Genomic DNA, 27,046 nt, shown 5'->3' with positions numbered 1-27,046 from the left:
CTTGCAAATAAACTCCTCACCCTGTTCTGCCAAGCTGTCCACTTTAGGTAGATTCACAGAAAAAAATTGCTTAATTTGCAGAGTTGATATCCATATTCTTGAGACAATTATCCATATTCTAGCACAGGAAATGTAAATTTTATTTAGGTGTGCACTCTGAAGAGAGATCAGAGGAATCTTAAATGTCTTAAAGCAAAACAAGCTCTCCAGATATGGTTGTGCTTTTGAATATGCAAAATATCATGACTGGAAGGTCTTTTTAGCCAGGAGTGTCAGAGCTGATTGTTCTCCAGGCCACTGACAGTCCCAGAGTTTCTGTTCCCACAGTGCAGATGTTCACAGTGATGAAATCCTATTTCTGAGTAAAGAAAGATGCTATTACAGTGCTCTGGTAATGAAGGGAGGATTCTGTGGGCTCATTGCTTCTTTGTGAAACACAAAGCCCCATAAAGGGATTTGGAGGGTGTTTGGGAGGGATAACTGGGAGAGACTGAAAAAACAGGGAAAAGGAGGGAATGGTTGAATGCTGTGGATGAGAACACACAGAGGCAATTCCCCCTGGTTGGTATTCTGGTCACACAGCAGTGTTACTCTGGAGTAACTCCTTGAAGCTAATAGTTTATAAAACAAAATTAGCCTGGAGAGAAAAGCAAAGATTGCAAATCTGAGGAAGGGGAAGAGGAATTTGACCTCATCGAGAGACATTAGTGAGGAATAACTGGGGGGGAAATTCTCCAAAGTCCTGAATTGCACTTGGAAAATTGATGTGGGATCCTCCTGCCCCTGCTCTCAGGACATGCACAGGTACCAGGGGCTTTCTGCAGGCTGCCCCTCAGGGCCAGGGCTGAGCTTTGATGCCCCAAGCGAGGTCCAGCAGGGCCAGAACCACCTTGGTTAGACCAGCACAGGTACAGCACCAACATGTTACACACTGAAAATAGTGATACTCCAGCTCCTAAGCTTTCTGTCTCTTCAGAAAATAAGACTGAGATTCCTGATAGGAGGAGCTTTTGAAGATGTTCTCCTGCAGCTGAAGCAGGTCAGCAGTTTCTGGTTCCCTGTTTCTATGGATCTTCCCCTTGGCTGCTGTGGCCACTTGGAGAAGTGCCTGTCCCTACCCTGGGCCTACCTGGCCAGGTGTGGTGATGGGGGCAGCAGAGGTGGGAGGCTCCTGTGAGGAGCTCTGGGAGCCTCTCCATGTCCCACAGAGCCAATGCCAGCAGCTCCACATGGGGACAATGCCAGCAGCTCCACATGGGGACAATGCCAGCAGCACCACAGGGGGACAATGCCAGCAGCTTCACATGGGGACAGTGCCAGCAGCACCACAGGGGGACAGTGCCAGCGGCTCCACAGGGGGACAATGCCAGCAGCTCCACATGGGTACAGTGCCAGCAGCACCACATGGGGACAATGCCAGCAGCACCACATGGGGACAGTGCCAGCAGCACCACAGGGGGCAATGCCAGCAGCTCCACATGGGGACAATGCCAGCAGCACCACAGGGGGACAATGCCAGCAGCACCACATGGGGACAATGCCAGCGGCTCCACATGGGGACAATGCCAGCAGCTCCACATGGGGACAATGCCAGCGGCTCCACATGGGGACAATGCCAGCAGCTCCACATGGGGACAATGCCAGCGGCTCCACATGGGGACAATGCCAGCAGCTCTACATGGGGACAATGCCAGCAGCACCACATGGGGACAATGCCAGCAGCACCACAGGGGGACAATGCCAGCAGCTCCACATGGGGACAATGCCAGCAGCTCCACGATGGACCCACTGCTGGCCCAGCTTATCCCATCGGTGACGGTGGTGGTGGAGCCTCTGGGATAACACAGTTGTAATGGGGAGAAGAACTCTGAGATGGTGTGCTTGCAGCTGGTGGGAGGAGTGAGAAGGTGTGAGAGGAACAGCTCTGCAGCCCCCAAGGCTGTGTTTTCTCTCCCTGCCCAGCTGAGGAGCAGAGTGGCTTTGGTGGCACCCAGTGCCCAGCCTGGGACAAGGCACTGCAGTCACTGCCACACAGCACAGCTGGACCCACCGTTTGCCAGGCTGTGTTGTTAGTGTGGTCTCTGGAATGATTGGTGATTTCAGGAGGTTGTTTCCTGAAGAAATTGGAAGCCCTTGGCAGTGAACTCCCAAAATCCTGTGTAAGGTGTTTGGCTCATTTGAAGAGTGTTCAGAAGCATCAGCTCTGTGAGGAGGTGAGCGCTGAGCTATTAAAATGATGCCTTTTCAAAGCTCTGAGCTGTTGCTAAAATGTTACAATAAAAAAGTCATTCCATCCCAAACACATTATCAGTTAATGCAAACAGAGGATTTTTAAAAAGCCATTACACTCCTTGGTGCTCAGAGCAAGGAGACAATGCAGTCACTGCAGCCTCGTGCCATGACCTCCTGTGGGACTCAGTGTTCCTCTGGGAAGGACTGTCACAGCGGGACTGTGGCTCCAATTAGGGGACAATAGGCAGGAAGAGCTCCAGGACTTTTAAACAGGGTCAAGATAACCTTTTGATCAACTAATAGAGTCATCTAAGGATGAAAGTCGTGAATGTTAAAAGCCCATTCAAAGCAGCATTGGAATAGAATAAGCAACACTTGAAGCACCTGAGATCAAATAAGCAATTGTTTTGGAGAAGTCCTTGATCAAAGGGGCAGAGTTGCCTGCCTGTGCCTCACCAGACTGTGAGGGGCTGACAGGGGCACCCAAAACTCAGATGTGCCTCAGCTTAGAGCACAATGCTGTGCATCCCTACCTTCAGCACTGCAGGAAACAACAGAAGTATTTTCCTACTTGAGTTCCAGATGCAGGGAGAAAAAAGGATGTTACCAAGGGGAAAATGCAATATGCTGCCCATCTGGTGAGGCACTGGCAGGCAGGGTGAGATCTCAGCTCCAGGAATGGCTCCCCACCCCTCCCTCAGCCAGGCTGGCAGGCAGCAGAAACAGGGAGGATTTGGCTATTAAGAGGTGCAAGGAAATATCCCTGTACGTGAGAGAATTAACATGACTAAGTGCAGGCTTCAGCTTCTTGACTTTCTGTGTGTTTTGCACTTATGTAACATAATGGAGCAATAAATAATGTAGTATTGCATTAGACCATATGTTGAACATTAGCAGGAGTGATGTCACACACTAATTATCATGAACAAATGACCCGTGGTTTAAAAAACATTATTGCAGGAATGTGGGAGTTTAACCCTGTTTTGAGTGGAAAGGGGCAGCAGGTGCCAGCAGGACCCTGGGGCCAGGCTGGGGGGCCAGGCCAGAAGCTCAGCCATGGGGTGGGCACCAGCAGGGCCCCTGGCAGAGCTGGAGACACACAGACCTGCACCAAGCTCAGCAGGGGCTGAGGCTCCAGGCCAGGCTCCAATGCACCCCTGGGTGCCTGGGCTATGGGTGCAGGTCCCAGGGCAGGCTGGGCAGGGCTGGCACAGCCTAGCAGGACACCAGGACCCCAGTGGAGTGGCACTGCCAGAGGGGTCTCCTCGGTGATGTGCCTCCTTGTTGCCCAGGATCAGCTTGGGAAGTCACTTGGATAACCCTCTCCAGAGGGTCTGGTGTCTCAGGTCATGCACAGAACCAAGGGGGTGGGAGAGACCTCCAAGATCACCCAGCCCAAGTGGCCTTGTTTCAGTTTGACCAGCACTTGTCTGTTGGTTACCAAATGTAACTCCCTTCCAAACTACCTTCTCACCTCCCATCTTTGATAACCTTCCTCAGAGGGATGGGTCGGATTTGGAAATAGTTGTCAATGCCAAATTCTCTCCTTTGTGCACTGCAGAGGTTCCATTGGTGTTCAGCCCTGGAGATTTGGGAAGCTGTGTAACAAACTAATGTTTAGAGACTCTCATTGCTTGTTTCTCTTCTTAGAAACAGGCCCAGCATAGCTATTTTTGATAAATTATTGAACACATCCAGCAGGTAGTCAGGTTGAGCAGCGTTCATCCTAAAGGCTGGAAAGAGAGTACATTGCAAGTGCAGGTTTCACTTATTATGCAAGTCTTCTGCAAGCAGAAGTGAAGAGTGGGAGAGGTGAAGATACAATTCCAAGTGTTGAGGGAGTGATTGCTTCAGGAATTCATTTATGTTTTCTAAAAAACTTTATGCAGATTTGTCCAGGTCATTTGGAACTCTGCCTCTCCACTGTGCACATGCTGAGGATTATGAAACCCCACCGAGTTCTCATCCTCTGAGTTCTTTTTGTCTTGTTTTCACCTTAGACTGCATCATACTGAAATTTAGTGGGAATATGTTATATCCCTAACTGCAAAGTTACCATAATGCATTTAACATGGCCCTGCATATCAATCACGTGCCTCTAATCAGGAATGTGTGGATTAAAGAGTCTGGAATGGAGCATATGAAGAAATCAAGAATTTAGTTGGATTTTATAACTGTGGGCTTGGAGTCAGTGAGGAATAAAAATGCATGCAGGCTTAGGTTTCCTTCTCCTTCCTTGCCTGGGCAGCTGCCCAAGTGTTGCATCTCTGAGTCTGAGAGGGAGCTGGGCTTGGCTGCTGTACAGGAGCTGCTTTCTTCCCTTGCTGAGCTCCCTTTCTGGGCAACACTGGCTGCATTCATCTTGATTAGGCAGGAATAGGAGGCCCTGCATGGCCAGCCTGGAGCTGGGGGCCTGCATAAACCTGCAGCTCTCCAATCCTGCAGGCTATTAGCACAATAAACTTATAATTGCTATATAGGTACTCCACATCAGGCACCTGAAAGCCAGGAGTTGGGAAATTTAATCAACTGCCTGTGTCCTTGGAGCTGTGAGCTCCCTTCACCGAGGAGAACAAAATGTCCATCAGTGCTCCTGACAATTATTAGAATCATTGTTAATGTACTATGAGAAGTAATTCACCATCAGGGCAATTTGTGAGGCACAGTAGGCAAATTTAAAATATTTTATTGTGCTAATATTACAGTTACAGGTGATATTTTAAAGCAATTTGCCACGATAATGTCAGTGCAGTGCTAAGACAAGTAGTTCCTTTTCAAGCTGCTCACAGAGAAGCTGATACCCACAGAAAGGTAGCAAAGCTCTGAAAGGCTGGTTTGATACAATGGCAAAGGGAAAATCTCTGTGATGTGGCATAATTGTGAGGAGGGAAGGGCTGGGTGGGTCTGTGGGAGTGCTGAGGAACATATTGCACCCCCTGCACAGCACTGGCTGCAGCTCTGGTGCCTGAGAGAAACAGAAACTCTACAAGCACATGCAGAAATAGTTAACTTACCTCCAAGGCACTATTTCCCCACATTTCTGGCATATTAAGGCAAACTAATCATGTCTGTAATAAAGAAATGCTGTTCTCCCTCAGCAGTATGCAAGGGAAGCACCGTCCTCCTGGAGATGTGTATGTGATGAACTGCAGCAGTGATTATTTGATTGATTTAACTATCAGAGAGGTTATAATAATAATAAACCAATTCAAAACATCATTAACTAGCAGAGCATTTGAAATAATACAAATGAGACATTGATTCATGGGACGTTCAGATTTACTTTTATGGACTGTTGTGCCCCCTCAATATTCAGAGCCAGTTTACTGCTGATCCTGGACACTTCTGTGGTGCTGCCTTCTGAGGGACAGAGAGAAGAGACCAACCACCCCTGGGTACAACCTCCTTTCAGGGAGTTATGGAGAGTGATGAGGTCCCCCCTGAGCCTCCTCTTCTCCAGGCTAAACACCCCCAGCTCCCTCAGCCTCTCCCCACAGCACTTGTGCTCCAGTCCCTTCTCCAGCCTCGTTGTTCTTCTCTGGCCCCGCTCCAGCCCCTCAATCTCTTTCCTGAACTGAGGGGCCCAGAACTGAACCCAACACTCGAGGTGTGGCCTCCCCAGTGCAGTGGTGGCTTCCCCATCTCCTCCCTGTGACACTGGGCACATCCTTGACATCCAGTGGGGAAACTCCTCTCTGGAGTTCAGAACCCACAGAGGAGGCTCCTGTTCCCCTCCCGAGCCCCCAGAGCTTGGGTGACCAGTGTGGCTATTGCAGGTTCCAGGCACATTCTCTACAGCTCCTCTTTTCTGTGGCAACAAAGGCCTTTCTTTAACTAGGCCACACATTGATGATCAGATACTTTCATCCTTTCTTGCCAGACCCAAAGTCTTTTCTCCTCTCCATGATATTCTCTGCCTGTTTCCGCTCCCTAATCAATGCAGGCACTGTTATTAGTTCCAGGATCTAATTTAACATCAAAGGAATCAGAGCACCTCTCTGGTGTGGGCCTGACTGGCAGACCTGATTCAGGGCACCACGTTCAGGGTGGCACAGGAACCACATTTCCTGCGTGCCAGCACTGCTGCTGGAGTGCAGGAGAGCTGAGGGAAGTCCTGGTGGGGACAAAACCAGCAGGAAAGACTTTTTTGGGCCAGATCCCAAAAGTGTGCCTGTGAAAATATTTCCTGAGGCAGCTCTCCCTCACTGCTCGTGTTAAACCTTTTAAGTTGGTGTGTAATCTGGTAAATCTGATTCATCCAGAGAGATGGATTTGAATGGGAACTCACCCTGCGAGGAAGGACTGGCCAGGAGAAGATAACAGTTCTTATTTGTCATCCTCTGTTACTGTAACCACATTACAGGGGATAATGAAGTGCAAGGGACAGCAATTAGTTGGTGGCAGCACAAATGATAAGCAGAGCACCAGCACTGCCATATACTGTGGGGAGCAACGCAGCCTATTGATTGAACAGCAGCCTTTTCCCTTCCTCTCTCTAGTGAGAAACAGCACTGAGATTTATGTGAGCAGGACTGTTCTGGAATACAGATGAGGCTGCTGGGAGGCCTTGGGTGCTCACAGTTTAGGAAAGACCAGCCCAGGTTAATTCCTGAAGTGCTTTGCAAACAGGCTGGATGATGCCTGTGCTCCTCCGTGGGGCTCCTGGCTCTGTTCTCACACCATGAATGTGCTTTTGGCTGTGCCTGTGTGGAGCCACACGTGCCTGAGCCCCCAGCCAGGCACTCCCTGCAGGCCTCTCCCAACTGGGTCACCCTGGAGCTGTTGGGGACTGTTAAATATTCCCTGTGAGATTCCAGAGCCTCTCCATGGGGCTGTCTATTGTCATGTTCTGGCACTGAGAGTGTGGAACAGATTATGGGCAATCTGTCAGCTCAGGCTGTTCAAGGAGAGATGAAACATTAGCCACGTGTTGCTCCCTCACACTGAGACATTTGAACAGAGACAACAGAAGAACTGTCTTCCCCCATTTATTGTTCCACTATTATTGCCTATTAAAATAAGGTAAACAAAGCATGAAGTGCACCTTGAATAAAGAACTCGGATGATTCTGACATTTGGAATTGTCAAAACATTCATATGGATCTCAGTGGAGAATAATTTCAGCCCTCTTGAGTTGGTTTCAACGTTCAGCAGCTTCCACAGAGGTCGTGGAGGCTGAACCCCATCCCAAAAATCACCTTTGGTTGCATCTAAGATCACACTTCACCTGCCAGGGCTGAGCCCAAATGACTGCAGGTGATAATACACTTTGATTAGTTTGTAATTAATATCTCCTGGCACAATTGAAATAATTTGCTTCCTCTTTTCACTTGAAAATGAGAATCCAGAAGGATTTATTGTTGATCTCGGGGGGCTGATTTTAAGTTCAGTCAAACCCACAGCCATGAACATTGCAGGAATACTTGTATGGACTTGCAGAAGTGTCCCAGGCCAGTCTGGACAGGGCTTGGAGCAACCTGGGACAGTGAGAGGTGTCCCTGCCCATGGCAGGGGTGGCACTGGGTGGGCTTTGAGGTCCTTCCAACCCAAACCATTCCAGGATCCTGTGATTTTCTGTTCCTTTCCCCCCAGTGCTGGATTATGTAACAGAGGGAGTTGCAGGCTCTGCCTTTAGCAGGGAAGGGCTTTTTTTGGGCTTGTCTCTGGTGAACAGACATTGTCTGCCAGGGAACATGTTTCATATTTGCACCTAATGTAGGTTCAAAAGAGAAATTTAATTCTGATAAACAAGCAGTGAGATCATAAATGCCATGAAAAACAACTCCAGTCTCTGCAATGCTCCATGTTTTCTAGTCTTGGGTTTATATCAGTTTCCAATTACCACCACAAAGGCAGAACCCCAATGTTCATACAGTCAGAAGACACATAAGCAAATTAAGAATTGAATACATATTTCAGAGCTTAGAATAACCTTTTTACACCATTAAGGAAACCTGGGTTTGTGTTCTAAAAAAGGACATGCTGGCAATGGCTGAACAAGGGTGAGAAAGTTGTTTTATGTGGGCAAATAACTGGTGAAGTGATTTATTGTGGGAGAAGGAATCCCTCCCAGAACTGCTCTGGGGCAGGTGGTTTTTCTTTTGCTGTCCTGGCCAGGGCAGCCACTGGGAGATGCTTCCACTCTTGGTCAAAAATCAAAACCAGAAGCAGCCCCACAAATGCTGCACCTCCCCTGCCCTCTGGCAAGGTGTAGAAGTAATGATCCAAAAGGGTTTAGGAGTTTTATTGCAGCAGGGAGGCAGCAGGGGTCAAATCTGCACCAGAAAACCTATAACCAAGTCTGTAATTCTCTCCTGGGCAAAGCTGCAGGGATTTCTGCTTGATTAAGGATTGCATGATTGAGGCCAGTGACATTAACAGGCACAGTGTCCCCTCTGCATCTAAAACAGTGATCAAACATGACAGCAGAAGCCCTGGAATAGCAAACCCCAACACTTTGGTGCTGGCAGGAGTGGGTTCATGCTTCCCATGCACATGCCTGCTCTATAAATGGGATTTATTTCTCCTTTTTTCCTGCTATCGAGAGCAATTTTTGGAACTTCCCCGCTGTATTTAATGCACATCTTTTGCCTGCCCAGGGTCTGCACTTGCCCAGAGTTGTTTTGGGGCTGCAGGATCAATAAATGTCACTGCTGAACTGCTTTGCCAGGTGAGGGCTCAGAAATGAAAGCAGGAGCTTCAGTTCTCTTTTGCTGGTCGTGACAAATTGATTCTGCCCAGTCCACCCTCTGCTCCTCTGCCTTGGTGTTCTGAGGAGAAGGGGATTTCTCACCCTGACCTGCTGCTGAATTCCACAATCCTTGCAAAGACTTGTTAAATTTGTCTTATGGCCACGTAAAATGGGAACCAGTGGGACTGTTATCATTTGGAACCACTGATGTTTTGGCAGTTCAGGACAGTAAAACAGAGACTGTCCATGCAGGCTGAGCCTGCACTTGTCATTACAACTGTCCATCAATATTCATGGTTATGCAGTTGGGTGAGGAATTATATGTTTAAGTGACCACTTGGGCACTCTATGGCCAAATAAGTTACTATTCATAAGCACAGGTGCATCTCTGTTTGCTTGAAAAGAAACAACAAAGAGTTGTTGGATCCTCAGTGGAACCATTTGTTCCCTTCCCCAGGAAAAAAGAGGACTGGCTTGTGCTAAGGTTGGATTTTATCTTGGCTGCACAAAACCTGACCAAGATTGTTCTCCAGTTGCTGTTTTGAGCATCAGCACAAGCTCAGGAATGGATTGATCTGAAATTTACTTATAATTCCCTAGAATATATCCACAGTTTACTCTATTTTGCAGCCAGTTTTGCTGAGACAGAGAAGTGCAAAGTGCTTTGCCACCTGGTTTAGCTTTTTTCCCCTCCTTGAAAAGTCCATTGGCAAACACTTTCATTGTTCTTAAGGGTTTGTGACACATATGAAATGTAGAACTTGCATTTCTTCAGAGCCAGTTAATGAACTGAGCGTGCTTTGCTGCCTGCTGGAATCTGTCCCTGAGATTTCCAATTCCTTTTGCTTAATTTCTGTGTTCTGGAAGTTTTAAAAGTGCCAGCAAAGATGTTTTCCCCTCTTCCCATTGGGGCAGGAACCTGATCCCTGGTTTCATTAAGGGGTGGGAAGGGATGCCAGTTCCATTCCTTTCCCTCAGATCCCAAAGGAGGAGGTGTAGGTGAGCAAAAGCTGCTGCTGCTGCAAGAAAAAAGAGCAGGTAAAATATGTAACCACTGGAACAAACATTAAAAGAGCTTTAGTCTTCTGTGGAGAGCACACATGACACCCAATTAAATCAGGTTTCATTGGGATGAAAGCAGCTGGCAGGAATTACTGATGCATTTGTGGTGAACACGCAGCTCCTCATGCAGGAGAGTTCTCAGGGGGTGCTTGGGCAGAGCTGGCGCTGTGTGGGCACCATGGAGAGGGGCAGTGGGCAGGGGATGCTGGCATGGGGGTATCCAGCTCTGCCTCCCTCTGGGTGACCTCTGGAAAGTGCCACCTTGGTTTTGGCAGTGTCTGGAGGCACTTTGTGTGCTCCCCAGGGGCAGCACTCTGTGGTCTCCCCAAGGGCAGCACTCTGTGCTCTCCCCTGGGGCAGCAGTGTTGGGACCAAGGCATGCTGTCCCAGCAGTGTGTGACCTGTGTGCCACTCTGTCCCACAGGATGGGGCTGGCACAGGGTTTATGGCATGGACTGGCTTGTGCTGGATCTCTGCATGGGAGTGAAGCTCATCCAGGATCAACAGAGTCATTCCCCAGCCCTGTGGCTTTTAGGAGTTCCACAACATCAAGGAACCAGGTCCTTCCCCAACAAAAGCCCTGTGCCTCTGCCATAATGGTTAAGCTTGGGAATTGGATAGACTAAATTCTGGTTTTCCAGTGTTTCCCACTCCTCCTGTAGCCATCCATGGAATTCCAGTCCTGCCCACAGCCAGGTGCCATCCTGCCCACATGAAGGGTGTACATGGATGGTCAGCAGGCACAGGGTTGGGTGGAGAAGGCTCAGCCTCCAGCTGGTGTTGTGCTGCTGACTGACAAGGCTGTGCAGTGTTTCCAGGAATGCAGGTGGTGTTTCCAAGTGCTCCTTTTGCTTTCCCTAAGATGTGTCCCCCCCTGGGCCGGGGGAGTCCAGCGGGGCCGCGGCAGAGCCTGGTGGGAGCAGCACCTACAACAGTGAGTGCTCCAACAACCCCATGCTGGTGGGGGAGCTGGGAGGGGGCTCTCTCTTGGGTGGCACAGAATGCTTTGCACCCCAAACCTCAGGGCTGCTCAGCCACAAACTCAAAGAATTGAGTACTTTCATACAGTGTTTCACCTGACTGGGTCAGCTCACCCCAAACCTGTGCTTTAGGCAGCTGGAGGGATGCAATTTATGGTTCCATGTCCATAAACACTGTCCAGTGCTCACCTGGGCTCTTGGACACCGCCAGAAAACCCACTGGAGACACAGGATGCCCTCAGCTTTTCTGTGACTGCAGTTCCTGAGGTTAAAGAGGTGTTAAGACCTCTTCTGATCACTAAAGACATTGTGCAACTTCCTGTTAAACGAGGTCTAGGCCAGTGTGTCCTGGCCAGATTCCAACCTGGGTAATCACTCAGGGCCCAGAATTGGAGGTTATTGTCATTTTGTGTATCATCCCATCCCATTTGTGGAATTTTACATTAAATCAGCTCAAGGTCAGTGTGTCCTGGCCAGATTTTGACTTGGGTAATCACACAGGCTCAGAATTGGAAGTTCCTACTCGTTTTGTGTGTCATCCCATCCCATTCCACCAAAGACCTTGTGGAATTTACATTAAACCAGCCCTAGGTCAGTGTGTCCTGGCCAGATTTTGAGTTGGGCAATCACACAGGCTCAGAGTTGGGAGTTATCCCTCATTTTATGTGTCATCCCCTTCATTCCAGTGCCTGTCAGGAGGGGCTCCTGGGGGTGTGTCAGAGCACTGGGAGGAGCAGATCTCCTGCAGCAGCTCCCCTGGCAGAGCTGAGCCCACTCTCAGCAGCACAGGCTGCTCTCGGTGCTGGTGAGAGCCCCTCCTGCAGCAGCAGTGCAGGCTCTGCAAACAGCCCCTCCGAGGAGCTGGGTTTGCTCCTCTAAGATATTTTGGCTTGTGTGTGGGTTTATTTACAAAGCACGTGGAGTTAAATGTCAGTGAAAAATGTAATTAAAAATCAATTAAGAGACCATTTTAAAAACAAGAGGTTGTAAAAATGGAATTTACAATAATAACCAGACTAAGCATTTGGCATTTACATGTCTGCACCAAATAGCAATTCCCTTGTTAGTTGTGCTTGAGTGACAAGGTACTTGCTTATCTCCTGGATATAAATTCCAATATTCTTGTTATTGCTGGGACAAATAAATACCTGCATAAAGACTTCTTGCACTGCCAACTAACACCAGCTGATTAAATTCAGACAATTGGTTTTTTGTTCTTGTCTGGGCCCGGTGCCAAAGGTATCCCATTGTATGAAGGGGCAGGTTTTGCACTCAGCTCATGCTCAGTTAATGCAAGGTAAATACTGTGCTGCTGATACACATCTAAGCACAATATTTTGAGATGTTTTGAAATGTTTGACTTTGCCATGTGAGAGCTGAACTCATTTAGAGGCAGAGTGGAAGAGGTGTCTGGCCTGTACCACAGTGTGGTGGTGGGTGCAGGGGCTGTGACTAAACCTCTCCAGGGTGGAAGGACTGGGATGCACACTTGGGCTGCCACAGCAGTACAGCCAAGAGGGAACTGGCACTGCCTCCATGAATCCTTTGGGGTGTGTATTTGTACATGTGTAACTGGTGTCTGTTTGCTCTGGATCTGTAGCTCTGCTCAAGGCACAGGTTTTACACAGTAGGAGCTCAGGGACCGACTTGCTGTGGGATCAAACACCCCGAATTTACATCCAAACCTGAGGTCTTGTTAATATTCATAATCTGCTTCCCCTTCCTCTTGCACCTTCCTGAGGAACAGTTGGGGGTATTTCTGAGGTTCTGGTAAAGGAAGTGGAAACTAAATGTATAAAAATCTTAACATTCCTAAGCCCATAGGAAATACCAGGATGGGTGTTAATGTCCAGCTGGGATGGTTCCATGGCTGAGGGGAAGGGGCAGGATGCCCCTCTGGAAGCTCTGGCAGTGCCTGTGCCCATTCTGTCCCTGGCAGCAATGAGGGGGCTCTGGGATCTGCCTGCTTTGGGATCCCCTGGCAGAGCAGGGGGTGCTGGTGGGCACGTGGCTCTTCCAGGGGCAGGTGGAGGGTTGTGGTAGTTGCTCCAGTGGAGCATCTCTCTCAGGTTCTGGGTTGAAGGGACGTGTGAGGCATCACAGCCCCTCCTGTTTGAGTCCTCACTGATTGGGTTTCTCTGCTGTTCCCACAATTTCCCTCTCATTCCTCATTACATGCACAGACCAAAGAGAATCAAAGCCCCCTTGAAAACTGACATTGCAGCCCTTTAGAATTTGGACGACATGAAGAGTCTGTTTCCCCTATTTATGATTCATCAGAAGCTTCCCCTGTGCCACCCTGTGCTCTCATCAGCCTGAGATGCAGAAATCAGCCCCTTTCTTCTCCCATTCCTGCCCTCTTTGTCTCCCAGGATCACCACTACAGTCCTGCACTGGTGCTCCATCTCAGTTTTCAGTCCCTGCACACACTTGCAGTGGCCACTGACATTGTTTGGTGAGGAGGGGCTGCTGCAAGTGTTTTGTTCCTTTGTAAGGGTTTCTGCTCTCACTTTTGTCCCACCTTCAGCCCATTCCCAGAGCTCTTTTTCTGGGCCATCCTTCTCCACTGGGAGCAGGCACCACCCTGGTGTGCTCCTCACCACACACCTTCCCTCTGAACCAGCCCATTTGTGCTCACACTTGGATGGAATGTGGGTTTTTTGTGTTTGCAGATGAACATCTGCTTCAAAATCCCAAGCCAAGAAAGACAAGAAGCAAATTAAGCTATTTGTTCTTCTTTCTCTCCCTTTAATATCAAAGTCATCCCTTACATGCTCTTTAAGCTTCCACTTTTGATCTGGAGGTATTAAAAATGGATCTAAACAACTTACCTCTTAATCATATTCCTTTGTGAGAGCAGGGGAGGAGTGAGAGGGAGCCGAGGGAAGGGCAGGAGCTGCTTTGCTGCTCTCACTGCCACAGTATCCCACACTGAATTCCCTGTCCTGGGAGCAGCAGGAGTCCTGTCCCTCCAGCCCAGCCCTGGGGCACAGCATAAGGGCTCTGTGACATTGTGCACCTCGAATTCCACCTCTGCCTGTGCTGCAGCAGGCTGGGAACAGCTCCCTGTTGCTCTTTGGTTTGTGCTTGAGCCCTGGCAAAGGGAGCTGTGAGGATGACTCAGGGATTCCTCTCCCCCTGTGCCAGCCCAGCAGCCAAGTCACTCCTCTGGATGCCTCTGGTGCAAGTTCTCAAAAGTGTCTTTCAGAAAAGTTCTAGAAAATGTCTTTAAGGAAACACAAACAGAAACTGGAATGTTTTCACAATCCTGCATGGATTTGGGGCAAGATTGTTCACTTCAGTAGGCAAAACAATGAATTATGGTGCTATTTGAATGCAGTCAATGAAAAATCAGAAGATAATAAAATAAGGTTTCACTTTTCATGAGGAATTGGTCATTCTGCACAAACCTGATTTCATTCTTTGATGAGCTCACAAGTTTAGTTGCAAATTATATTGGAGTAGCTGTGCAAAAAAAATACATTTTTGTGCCACGTTTGGTGCAGTTCTGAAGGATATTCTGATTTAAAAGTTAGCACTATACAATTATCAATAACATGCATTAATAATTGAATAAAAGCTCAATGACAGATCTCAAAAAGCAGCTGTCAGTGTGGAATAAACATCCCATGTGTTTCTGGTGGGCTTCTGCTGTTGGACTCACTCCTGTCAATATTTACAGTCATGATCTCGGGGTGACTGTGGAGTCCCTGCAGCTGCCATTTGTGAGTGGCAGAACTGGCAGAGCCCTGGTGTGCCCACAGAGCCATCCACACCACCTGGCACATCCCTGGAGCATTTTTAGGGCAGGGCTGGCATTTCTGCCCACATTATTGACATCCCTGCCCATGGCAGGGGGTTGGAACAACAAGGTCTTTAAGGTCCCTTCCAGCCCAACCCATTCTGTCCTTTCCAGCCCAAGCCTTTTGATCATTTCCAGGATGCTGTGACGTTCTGCAGGGATTGTGCTTGGGTTTGGAGGCTCTGGGAAGTGCAGGATCTGTGTGTGAGGCAGGAGAGGACAGGGTTGGCCAGACAGCAGAATCCAGGGGCACAGTGGGAATGTCCTTGGGCCAGGAGGGTCTCTGCCCTGAGTTTAGGTGGCACAGCCTCAGTCATGGCCCTGTCTCTGGAATCCAGCACATCCCCAGTGCTGTGTCCAGCCTTCCCTGGGTTCCAGCACATCCCCAGTGCTGTGTCCAGCCTTCCCTGGAATCCAGCACATCCTCAGTGCCCTGCCCAGCCTTCCCTGGGTTCCAGCACATCCCCAGTGCTGTGCCCAGCCTTCCCTGGGCTCCAGCACATCCTCAGTGCCCTGCCCAGCCTTCCCTGGGATCCAGCACATCCCCAGTGCCCTCTCCAGCCTTCCCTGGGTTCCAGCACATCCCCAGTGCTGTGCCCAGCCTTCCCTGGCATCCAGCACATCCCCAGTGCTGTGCCCAGCCTTCCTTGGGATCCAGCACATCCCCAGTGCCCTGTCCAGCCTTCCCTGGGCTCCAGCACATCCTCAGTGCCCTGCCCAGCCTTCCCTGGGCTCCAGCACATCCCCAGTGCCCTCTCCAGCCTTCCTTGGGATCCAGCACATCCCCAGTGCCCTCTCCAGCCTTCTCTGGGATCCAGCACATCCCCAGTGCCCTGTCCAGCCTTCCCTGTGATCCAGCACATCCTCAGTGCCCTCTCCAGCCTTCCTTGGGATCCAGCACATCCCCAGTGCCCTCTCCAGCCTTCCCTGGGATCCAGCACATCCCCAGTGCCCAGGCTGTGCCCAGCCCTGCTGCCCTCCCCTGCCAGGGGCCTTTGTGCTCAGCACAGGAATTTCTGAGCAAAGCAGCGAGAAAGAACAAATGTGATCCCTTTTCTGCTGATGAGGCATCTCAGGGGTGAGAGGGCAGCGTGAGAGGAAACTCAGATGCTTGAAGACCCACAAGTGAGCCCTGGAGCATTTCCAGAAAGCAATAACAATTGGCAGCTCATTTCCATGTATCTGAATTCAGTTCAGTGTTTTGGTTTTAGCACAGAGTCAGCTTAGGTCAGTGCAAAGATTTTGATTTATTTGGTGAGGTTTGCACTGGGCTTTGCAGCCCTGAGAGTCACAAACCCTTCTGTTTCCTTGCAGCTTCAGGACACCAAGGAATGGAGTGGCATCCTTAAGGCAGACACAAAACCAGGGGGATTTTTTATACTTCTCCTTGTGCCAGCTCAGCTTCATGGAGGAATTGAGAGCTGCTCTTCCTCCTGCCCTCAGCTTGGCCATCTCTCACTGACACTAAACCCCTTGGAACAGGAATATTACAGTGGTCTGGGGAAGGTCTGGCCATGCCCTTAGAGGGGTGTGAGGTTTAGTGGGCAGCTTGGAAACAGCTTTGGTTTATGGACTTCACATGCTATAAAAAGGCAACTGACTGCCCACAGTGTTAATTGGAGTGCTCTGGACTGTTGGGGGGGTGTGGGAGCTCTGTGTGTGCCAGGCAGAAATCACTGGGTGTAAATCTTACCCAAGGATGCAGTTTTGGGGGAAAAAAGTATCTCTATTTAGATGTTATATTCCAAAACCATCTAATTGCAGTAAAGTGACAAACCAGGACATTTCAAGTCTCACACACAGCTCCTGCCTTTCCAGAATAGTGCAGATCTGGGAGTGTTTGAGCTCCCACAGGAGTTAAATAATGATATTTATAATCATTTGTAAAGCCATTCCCGTGGTTGTGTAACAGGAATGAGCCTCACATCTCCTACAGCACGAACTCCCTAAATGAGGAATGAAGTTCACATCTTGTCATGATTTATACACTGATTTTTGGTTGCAGAGTCCCATCACTGTGACTTGCAAACCAGGGGATTGTGACAGCAGCCCAGGCCTCCTCTTTCTGAGGACTCTGTGGGCATCTAATGAATTCACTGTGAATTTTCAGCTGCCAGTTTGAAGTTTGACTCCATATGCCAAGATCAGTCGTTCTTTGTCTCTCCTTCCACTGAGGGAGCCTGAACCAAAGTGTCCCTGAATGCTGAGGCCTGAAATAGCTGAGCACAGGCAGGAGCCCTTGGCAGGGAGCTGGGTGCCACCACCCCCTGCTCACCTGTCCCTGCAGGGCAGTGGCACCAAAGCCACCCAGGCCCCCCATGTCAGACTGTCCCACTCACCCCTCACCTCCCACTGTGCTCCCAGTCCCTCTCCCTCCTCTACTGGCAGATGTTGCCATCTCAAAAATGGGACTTGCAGTGGAAATCTGCATCTTTGAGTCACACCAACCCACCATGGAGATCTTTCCAAGCTCCCTCCACTTCCCGTGCTAATGAGCTGCTGTCACACCTCGCTAAGAGTGTGCAAACATCCCCCAGCACGGGCGAGGAGCCTCCTCCGGGGCAGGAGAGCCCCTGGGCACCAGGACGTGCCCAGCCCGGGAGCTGCAGCTCCTCCTCGCCTTGGAAGGTCGGAGGATTTATTTTCAGATCTTATCAGCAATTCTCTGCCGAGCAAAATTCCTCCATCAATCCACTGCTGTGGCCGCGTTCCAGCCCGAGCCGAGGTGACAGTTCAGTTGTACTAATGATGAGCCTCACACTCACATCCACATCCCCCCTTGGTCTGATTCTTCTTCTCTTATGATAATTTAATTGATTGAGCATGCTGGCTTCCAGTCAAGAAGCTCTTCTCAGCTTAACTCTCACTTTAAAAACTCACTGCTCAACATCTCTGTAATTAGAGTGAGTTGCTAAACCCTCTATCCAGGTGATTCCTGGAGTATGAGGGGGACAAGTCCTGAGCTGATCCAATCAGGGATTTAGGAGAAATGCCCTTGATCCATGTTTCACAACTCATTAATGTCTCCTGCTTTGGGTATTTTCCCCTTTTCTGGTGTTAGATACAGCTGGGTTGGGAAGGGTCATGTGGAATTAGGACAGTTGGGGCAATATTTTATTCCTGTCCCTGTGATTGTTTGGGAAGCTCATTAATATTTCATTGCCAATGGAAAGGCACTCAAAAGCCAAACAATTCTGTTGTGTTCTGATGCTGCAGAGCCACACAAAAGGAGCAGTGCAGGGATCCTGGCGTGGTTTAGGACCTGCCACTCCTGTCCCTTGTCAGCAGCACCACCCTCCCTCAACTCCACAGGGCACTTGTTTCATAAGACCAACCAAAACCCCAGGACATTGTCTGAGTGTTCAGTTTGGTTCTTTGTACTGGATTCAGGTTCACTGAGGGGCTCAAGAAAGAAAAGAAACGTTTAGAGTGGCAGGGTCTGACCCTGTGCTGGCCCTGCTGCCCTGAAGGTGTATTTTGGGCAGGTCTGTGCCAACCTCTCCCTGCAGAGGTGGAGCTGCAGCTGGTGAGGTGGGGCAGAACAACCCCAGCTGCCTGTTCTGCCTTGCCTTGGTGCAGTGTGAACACCCAGGGTGTGGGAATCTGCATCCAGAATTACCCACAATTAATTATGAATTACCCCCTCCAAGCCCCACTGTCCCCCTTCAGCCTGGGGAAGAGAAGGGTCTGGGGAGACCTTTTGGTTCTTAAAGAGGGTTATAGAAAAGAGGAAGAGTCATTTTTACACAGACAGGTGGGATGGGACAAGGGGGAATGGTCTCAAACTGCCAGAGGAGAGATTTAGATTAGATGTTGGGAAGGAATTTCTTGCTGGGAGGGTGGGCAGGCCCTGGCACAGGTTGGGCAGAGAAGCTGTGGCTGCCCCATCCCTGGGAGTGTCCCAGGCCAGGCTGGACAGGGCTTGGAACACCCTGGGCTGGTGGGAGGTGTCCCTGCCCAGGGCAGGGGGTGGAATGGGATGATCTTCCAAGTTCCTTCCAGCCCAAACCATCCTGGGATTCTCTGATCATCCTCAGCTGCTCAGAGAGAGCGGGAACTTGGGACTGATTTCACTGAAAGTGAGATCATGGTTTGTCTGCAGAGGCCACTGATTTTCCTGGTGCAATGTGATCTGGTTGCTCGGAATGATACACAAAAAATGAATGTTTTGGGTGGGTTTTTTTATTTTTCTTTATAGGAAACACCAAAGTTAAATTTGATTTTGCTGGATTTATGGCTTGATCACTCATCCTATTAAGAATAACAATTCCCCCTCTGACCTTGTAGAGCATCAGCTATGAAATTTGAGATGATGGCCCCAACGTTTCTGCAAGACAACTCTTGGCTACTGCCTGACAGTCTATTGACTGAAATGCTGTCAATGCCCAAATGAGATTATAACCACAGAAGGTCCTGATTGCTTTGGTCTGTTATTCAATACACTCCTCTCTCCCAAGCAGCTTCTTGGCATTTTTCTCGAGCAAACGTGGACTTTCCTTCCCTGGCAAATGATGCATTGGTGGGTCCTGCTGCAGAGTTTGCACCCCCACAAGTCTCAGCTGTCACAGGAGCCCCTGTGCCTGAGCCTTGTGCTCTGTGGTGGCCTCTCTGAGCCCTGGTGGCACTCAGTGTCCTGCCACAGTGATGGGGAGGCCACGTCCAGGGCTGGCAGGGAAGGAGCCCCCGTGCCCAGCCTTCATCTCATTTCCATCAGCAGCATCGCTTCACTTCCCCCCAGGTGCAGCAATTATTAAGAATTTATGTTGCTATTCATGCTGGATAATAGTGGGCAGAAGCTGCTCTTGCACTCCTAACCTTTGCTGTGAGGTAGAAAAGAAGAGCAGCCACAGGGACTCTTTGGAGACAGGAGATGTCTCACCAGCATCCTCCTGTCCTGGGGAGACACTGAGTTTGTGCAGCAGCATCCCTGGACCTTCCCACTGCCAAAAATAACCTCCTTTACTTTCTTTTGTGTGGTCCCAGATAAATCTATTCATCACTTAAACAAACCCACCCAGCATTCCTCATGTATTCGGAGTTTTCAGTTAAATATTGGTTGTGTTTAAATATAAATATTGCCCCAAATGGAGCATTAATATTTTGCCTACTGAAATGCAGTTCTGTGTCTTATGAAAATTTAAACAGCCCTTATGCACATGGAAGTTTTTTTGTTGGAGTTTGCAAGGTGCTATAACAATAATTACCAGAGTGCATCAATCATTTTTCATTGCCTCATTTGTATCACGGGAATAAGTAGCTCCAATTAAAATCCCATTTTACATAAATAGATATGGTTTGTATCAAACCACAGTCTGTTTCCACTTCTGAAATGCTGGCCATAGGAAATCTTTTTCATTATTCAAAGTGTATGATGTGTTACTGCTTATCTGTTTGTGCTTAAAAAGACATAAGTCTGCAGGCAGACGTGCCTTGGTGCAGGTTTGGCAGGGAACAAATAACTCCTACTGTAATTATCTATCAATTTTACTGTTCCAAATATTTTAGCCAAAAAGCTCACTAGTATAATCACATGTTTATTACTGACACATTATAGTTTGAGTAAGCAGAACTGAAAATGTTTAATATGAACTAACAGCTTTAGGAAGAATTGGAATCTTTGTATTGCTCGTGGTTTCCCCTCCCTGGGAGCGGCTTCTCTGCTCGAGGTGCTCCCGTTGTCACAGGAGGGGAAACTGGGGAATTATCTCCTGGTGCACCCTGAGTAACTCTGCAAGCAAACAGGCAGGTGAGACATCAGACTCTCCCTTTGTCAGCCCTTGCAGGAGCTGGTTCCAGTGCCAGGCTGTGCTCCTGCAAAGGAATGTCTGCCCTGTGTGCCCTGGGGCAATGGGGGGACTCTCTGCCCTCCCACCCTGGGCAGTGCCACCCACATCTCTGCCTTCCCACCCTGGGGCAGTGCCACCAACATCTCTGCCCCCCCACCCTGGGGCAGTGCCCCCCACATCTCTGCCTTCCCACCCTGGGCAGTGCCACCCACATCTCTGCCCTCCCACCCTGGGGGAATGGGGGGACTCTCTGCCCTCCCACCCTGGGGCAGTGCCCCCCACATCTCTGCCCTCCACCCTGGGGCAGTGCCCCCCACATCTCTGCCCTCCCACCCTGGGGCAGTGCCCCCCACATCTCTGCCCTCCCACCCTGGGGCAATGGGGGGACTCTCTGCCTTCCCACCCTGGGGCAATGGGAGGACTCTCTGCCTTCCCACCCTGGGCAGTGCCACCAACATCTCTGCCCTCCCACCCTGGGGCAGTGCCCCCCACATCTCTGCCTTCCCACCCTGGGCAGTGCCACCCACATCTCTGCCCTCCCACCCTGGGGGAATGGGGGGACTCTCTGCCCTCCCACCCTGGGGCAGTGCCCCCCACATCTCTGCCCTCCACCCTGGGGCAGTGCCCCCCACATCTCTGCCCTCCCACCCTGGGGCAATGGGGGGACTCTCTGCCTTCCCACCCTGGGGCAATGGGAGGACTCTCTGCCTTCCCACCCTGGGCAGTGCCACCAACATCTCTGCCCTCCCACCCTGGGGCAGTGCCCCCCACGTCTCTGCCTTCCCACCCTGGGCAGTGCCACCCACATCTCTGCCCCCCCACCCTGGGGCAGTGCCACCCACATCTCTGCCCTCCCACCCTGGGGGAATGGGGGGACTCTCTGCCCTCCCACCTTGGGGCAGTGCCACCCACATGTCTGCCCTCCCACCCTGGGGCAGTGCCCCCACATGTCTGCCCTCTCACCCTGGGGCAGTGCCCCCCAGATCTCTGCCCTCCCACCCTGGGGCAGTGCCCCCCACATCTCTGCCCTCCCACCCTGGGGCAGTGCCACCCACATCTCTGCCCTTCCACCCTGGGGGAATGCGGGGACTCTCTGCCCTCTCACCCTGGGGCAGTGCCCCCACATCTCTGCCCTCCCACCCTGGGGCAGTGCCCCCCACATCTCTGCCCTCCCACCCTGGGGCAGTGCCACCCACATCTCTGCCCTTCCACCCTGGGGGAATGCGGGGACTCTCTGCCCTCTCACCCTGGGGCAGTGCCCCCACATCTCTGCCCTCCCACCCTGGGTCAATGGGGGGACTCTCTGCCCTCCCACCCTGGGGCAGTGCCACCCACAGGGGCTTTTCATCTCCCTTCTGTGCTGCTGTTTGGCCCAGCCCTCAGATCTCAGGGACTTCTTCCTTCCCAGCCTGGGAACACCTTGTTTCCAGAGGTCCAGTTCAACCCCCTTGTTTGGTGCCAGGAGCTGGACCATCCCACCTACAGGTGGTTCAGGGCTCTCTGGGCCACCACAAGTGGCTTTTGGGATCATTTCTGCAGGATTTGGGGCTCTGTGGGCAGAGAATAAGTCTGGGGCAGCAGGTATAGGTGGCATGGCCACCCTGCTGCACCTGTGAGCAACTCCAGAGAGGAGGGAGGAAAACAATAGGGAAAAAAAAGGAAAAGACTGAAATTCAAACTGAAAGACAATAGGTTTGAATGAGATATTGGGAAGGAATTCCTGGCTGGGAGAGTGGGCAGGCCCAGGCCCAGGTGCCCAGAGAAGCTGTGGCTGCCCCATCCCTGGGAGTGTCCAAGGCCAGGCTGGACAGGTCTTGGAGCCCCCTGGGCTGGTGGGAGGTGTCCCTGCCCTGGCAGAGGGTGGATTAAGATGGTCTTTAAGGTCCCTCCCAGCCCAACCCAGTCCAGGATTCCAGGATTCTGTGACAAATATGAGACTGGGTCAGAACTGTCCTGAGGTCTTTTCTGGGAATATTTAAGCATGTGCTTGGAGAGGTGACTTGGGGCTGTCCAAAATGAAGACAAATTAGCAACATAAACCAGATGATTTAGCTCAGCTTTACAAGGACCTTCCCTGCTGCTTTTTGCCTCTGCTTGGTGTGTTGCAGCTTCCCCTTCCTGCTGCTCTGCTGGGACCAACCCTTTATTTGTGTCCTGAGTTAATCACCACGTTCCCCGTGGAGTGCTGAGGCAGTAGATAATGTCTGTGTGTGTCTGGGGGTCAGGCCCAGGGCTCAGCAGCTGCGTGGGTGCCACCAGGCTCTGTCCAGCTGCTGTTTTCCTGCCGTCACACAACAGCAAATCGATGGTGTCAGGAGCACGGGGATAATTCTGCTGCTCCGATCGATGTGCGCTGATTAAACGAGTTGTGTCTGTTGGGTAAATTTGCTGCATCATAATTAGAATTATTAATTAAAAATAGGAAATCAATTGACACAAATTAAGCAAAAAAAAAGGAATTTGCTTTATTTCTTTGACACCCTCTCCAGAGGCCTCAATAACTGTGACAAGGGGGACGTGACCGAATGGCACTTGTCAGTTTTTTAATGCTATTCTGAGTTTTAAAAATTGACTTATGAACCTGCTAATGCAGCTCCCAGGGTGGTGTGTGTGGAAGCAGTTATTTATTTTATTACAGTTAGCCATTATTCCCTGCCTGTCCAAGAGGAGAAGCCTGAGTGGTGTGTGTGGCACTGGGCAGGGCAGGGCTGGGCAGGGACAGCCCTGGGGAGCAGCAGGATGAGCCACCCCCTTCCCTCGCTGTTTCTGAGTTCAGTTAACAAGGATAAACAAATTGATCATCTCTGGGCTGCTTGCAATGTGTTTCTCATTGCTGACTGATCCCTATAATGTGCTGCTGACCTTCATTATTTGCAGGGACATATTAAGTGGGACACTGGAGCAGGGAGAGCAGGAATGTGCATCTTCCTTCCTTTCAGCTCTTCAGCTGCCTCTCTGTTATTTCTGGATTTTATGCTGGGCTTTTTTCCTCTTCTTGTAACCTATTTCCCTCATTCTTTCCTTAAATACACTTTCTCTCCTCCTAGTCTCAGTGCTTTTCTTGTTTTCCATCTAATCCTTCCCATCCCTTTGTTCTTACCCCATTCCCTTTGCACAAGGCAGTAGAGGAGAGCAGCAAAGTGCAGGAACAGTTTGGGTTTCCATCCTGGGCCTTGCTCATCTACAGCCAAATGTTTGCTCTGAGCGTCCACAGTTCTGAAAGATCTGAGGGCAGAAAGGAAGGACGGGTTTGGGTAAATGTGTGACTGGTGATTGCTGGTTAATATAAAGTACTTCTAATCATTGGTGGTAAACTTGTTTTCCAATTATATCACACTCGTTGGAGCTGGTGGGTCACCTGGAGAAGAGAAAGCTCCAGGGAGACCTGAGAATCCCTTCCAGAGCCTGAAGGGGCTCCAGAAGAGCTGGAGAGGGACTGGGGACAAGGCATGGGGGCACAGGACAGAGGGAATGGCTTCCCACTGCCAGAGGGCAGGGAAAGATGGGATATTGGGAAGGAATTCCTGGCTGGGAGGGTGGGCAGGCCCTGGCACAGGTTGGGCAGAGCAGCTGTGGCTGCCCCATCCCTGGAAGTGTCCAAGGCCAGGTTGGACAGGGCTTGGAGCACCCTGGGCTGGTGGGAGGTGTCCCTACCCATGGCAGGGGTGGCCCTGGATGAGCTTTAAGGTCCCTTCCAGCTCTCCAGGATTCTACGATCTCATTCATACCAGTTTGCTACTCCGAAACCTGCTTTTTAAGGTGTTTTATAATAACAGTATTTCACTGACATGTATTTCCAAGACCAGTAAAAGTAAGAGCAAATAAAAACGTCTTTAGTTTAAAAGCCAAGACAGATTGAGTGGTTTGCAGGAGAATCAGGGAAAGCAGAGCTGTTGGAAGTCCCAATTCCAGAGACTTATGGCCACATCTCAGAGGGCTGAGCAGCTCCGACTTCCCTGGTGCCTGGGAATGTGGGAGCAGGGAGGATCCTGCAGGTGAGTTGGCACAGCTGCTGAGCACCCAAAAATGAAGCTGTAAAACCTGGGCATCAGTAAAGGGTTTTGCAGCAGTTGTGTAAATAGTGTGGGATCAGGTGGAGGCTCTGAGCAGTCGGAGCCCGAAGGAGGGTGTTGGCAGCGCCTGGGGGAGCTGGGCCCCCTCTGGGGATAATAAAGAGCCCCCTCTGGGGATAATAAAGGGTCCCCACTGGGATAATAAAGAGCTCTCATGGGGACTAATAAAGAGCTCCCACCTGGGAAAATGGGGCTGTAATTGAGGCTTGAGAAAACAAGGGCTGGGATCGACAGCTCCAAATCTGTTTTCCCAAGACCCAGCCTGGCAGTGTTTTGTGGGTGGCAGAACAAAGCCGAGCAGAAATCAGGTTTTAGGGCTGCCCTGGGAGAACAAGTGGTGTTTTTTGCTCTCGTTTCAGTGGGTTGGGGCTGTAATTGGTGTCTGTGCTGTATCGATCTGTGCTGTGGTGGTTGTTGTGTGTCCTGGCTGGCAGCTCAGAGTCCCTGCTCCACCACAGGCCCTGTAAGTGAGATGGAACTGTGGTCTGCCTGTAATTGCAGGGCAGCAGAACCCAAGTGCAAGGTTGTCTTCTGAGGTGGAGCCGTGATGAGCCACAATTACTGTTTGTTCAGAGGCCTGGAGGATGGAATTAGTCAGCTGAGCTTATGCACAAAACCTGCTTGTAGGTGCTTGGCAGTCAAGTGGTGGTTTGATTTTTAATGAAATTCAAAGTATTTACATTATGAGGTTATAATTGTTTTGAAGTGCATGGGTGTGAGAATTAGCCTGAGGTCTCTTGGCTGTCACAGGGAAAAGTAACACCTACAAATCTGTGTTCACCTCTGACATGCCTAAAAACTTGAAAAAAAAATATTATTGCCTAAATTGTTGGCTGTAGAGCCCTGTCTTTAAAAATGCACAGGAACTGCTACCAAACTTCTGAAAGTGGAATCCTTTTGCAGACTGCTGTTAAAATTTGGTGTTGGCTCTTCCCACAGCCCCTCCTGCAGTGCCCAGGGAGGAGCAGAGACAGGACTGGGTTCAGAATGGCCACTGGAGCCAAACCTGCAGTGCCCAGGGAGGAGCAGAGACAGAACTGGGTTCAGAATGGCCACTGGAGCCAACCCTGCAGTGCCCAGGGTGGAGCAGAGACAGGACTGGGTTCAGAATGGCCACTGGAGCCAACCCTGCAGTGCCCAGGGAGGAGCAGAGACAGGACTGGGTTAGGAATGGCCACTGGAGCCAACCCTGCAGTGCCCAGGGAGGAGCAGAGACAGAACTGGGTTCAGAATGGCCACTGGAGCCAACCCTGCAGTGCCCAGGGAGGAGCAGAGACAGAACTGGGTTCAGAATGGCCACTGGAGCCAACCCTGCAGTGCCCAGGGAGGAGCAGAGACAGAACTGGGTTCAGAATGGCCACTGGAGCCAACCCTGCAGTGCCCAGGGTGGAGCAGAGACAGGACTGGGTTCAGAATGGCCACTGGAGCCAACCCTGCAGTGCCCAGGGTGGAGCAGAGACAGAACTGGGTTCAGAATGGCCACTGGAGCCAACCCTGCAGTGCCCAGGGAGGAGCAGAGACAGAACTGGGTTCAGAATGGCCACTGGAGCCAACCCTGCAGTGCCCAGGGAGGAGCAGAGACAGAACTGGGTTCAGAATGGCCACTGGAGCCAACCCTGCAGTGCCCAGGGAGGAGCAGAGACAGAACTGGGTTCAGAATGGCCACTGGAGCCAACCCTGCAGTGCCCAGGGAGGAGCAGAGACAGAACTGGGTCAGAATGGCCACTGGAGCCAACCCTGCAGTGCCCAGGGAGGAGCAGAGACAGGACTGGGTTAGGAATGGCCACTGGAGCCAACCCTGCAGTGCCCAGGGTGGAGCAGAGACAGGACTGGGTTCAGAATGGCCACTGGAGCCAACCCTGAGGTGCCCGAGGAGCTCTGGGGGTGCAGGTGCCAAGGGGAGCCCTCTGCTGCTCCCAGCCCCGTCTGCTCCTGCCAGGGACTCCTACCAGGGACTTCTCCAGGAACACCTTCAGGACCTCCTTCCAGGGACTCCTCCAGGCCCCCTGACCTGCTGGGTTAGGGAATCACAGAGTTGGGAGCTGGAGCCTGGGAGAGGCTGATTGAATTGCCGTGTTTACTGCAGCTTCTCAACAACTTCCTCGCTTTGCTAGCAAATTTAAAAGGTTAAAAATGCAGATTTTTAAAATTATGTGCACCTGTGTTCTCAAGGCTCAGTGGGAAGTCACCTTCTTCAGCTTTTAAGTGCACAGACCCAATAATTTCTATCCCTTGATACTGATCCCCCAGTTTAATTTTCTGTGTGCCTTTCAAGGGTCGGGGATAATTCTTGGGCTCATCATGTTGCTTTCAAGTCTTCTCTCAGATCTGCCTGGGAATGAGGGAAATGAGTCAACAGGAAAGGGTTTTTTTAAGCCTTCTCCAAAATTTGCACCAGCTCCCTGACAAAATGTTAGAAT

At 50.6% G+C, this 27,046-nt stretch overlaps 1 protein-coding gene across 13 annotated transcripts in view; it reads left to right on the top strand.

The window, feature by feature from the left end:
• The window catches only part of MEGF11 (multiple EGF like domains 11), a 274,889-nt gene that overhangs the window by 138,754 nt on the left and 109,089 nt on the right, over positions 1–27,046 (top strand). For 10 of the 13 annotated variants that reach the window (XM_071568006.1, XM_071568018.1, XM_071568017.1 and 7 more), the window contains one exon: positions 10,848–10,919. The exons of the other annotated variants lie outside the window; for them this stretch is intronic. In XM_071568006.1, coding sequence (XP_071424107.1) covers positions 10,848–10,919 — 72 coding nt within the window. The remainder of the gene's footprint in view (positions 1–10,847; positions 10,920–27,046) is intronic. 13 annotated transcript variants of the gene reach the window in all.

The sequence above is a fragment of the Pithys albifrons genome, chromosome 13, assembly GCF_047495875.1.
Source record: "Pithys albifrons albifrons isolate INPA30051 chromosome 13, PitAlb_v1, whole genome shotgun sequence".
NCBI lineage: Eukaryota > Metazoa > Chordata > Aves > Passeriformes > Thamnophilidae > Pithys > Pithys albifrons.
Note: the sequence above shows the minus strand (reverse complement) of the source record. Positions and strands in the feature narration are given on the sequence as shown.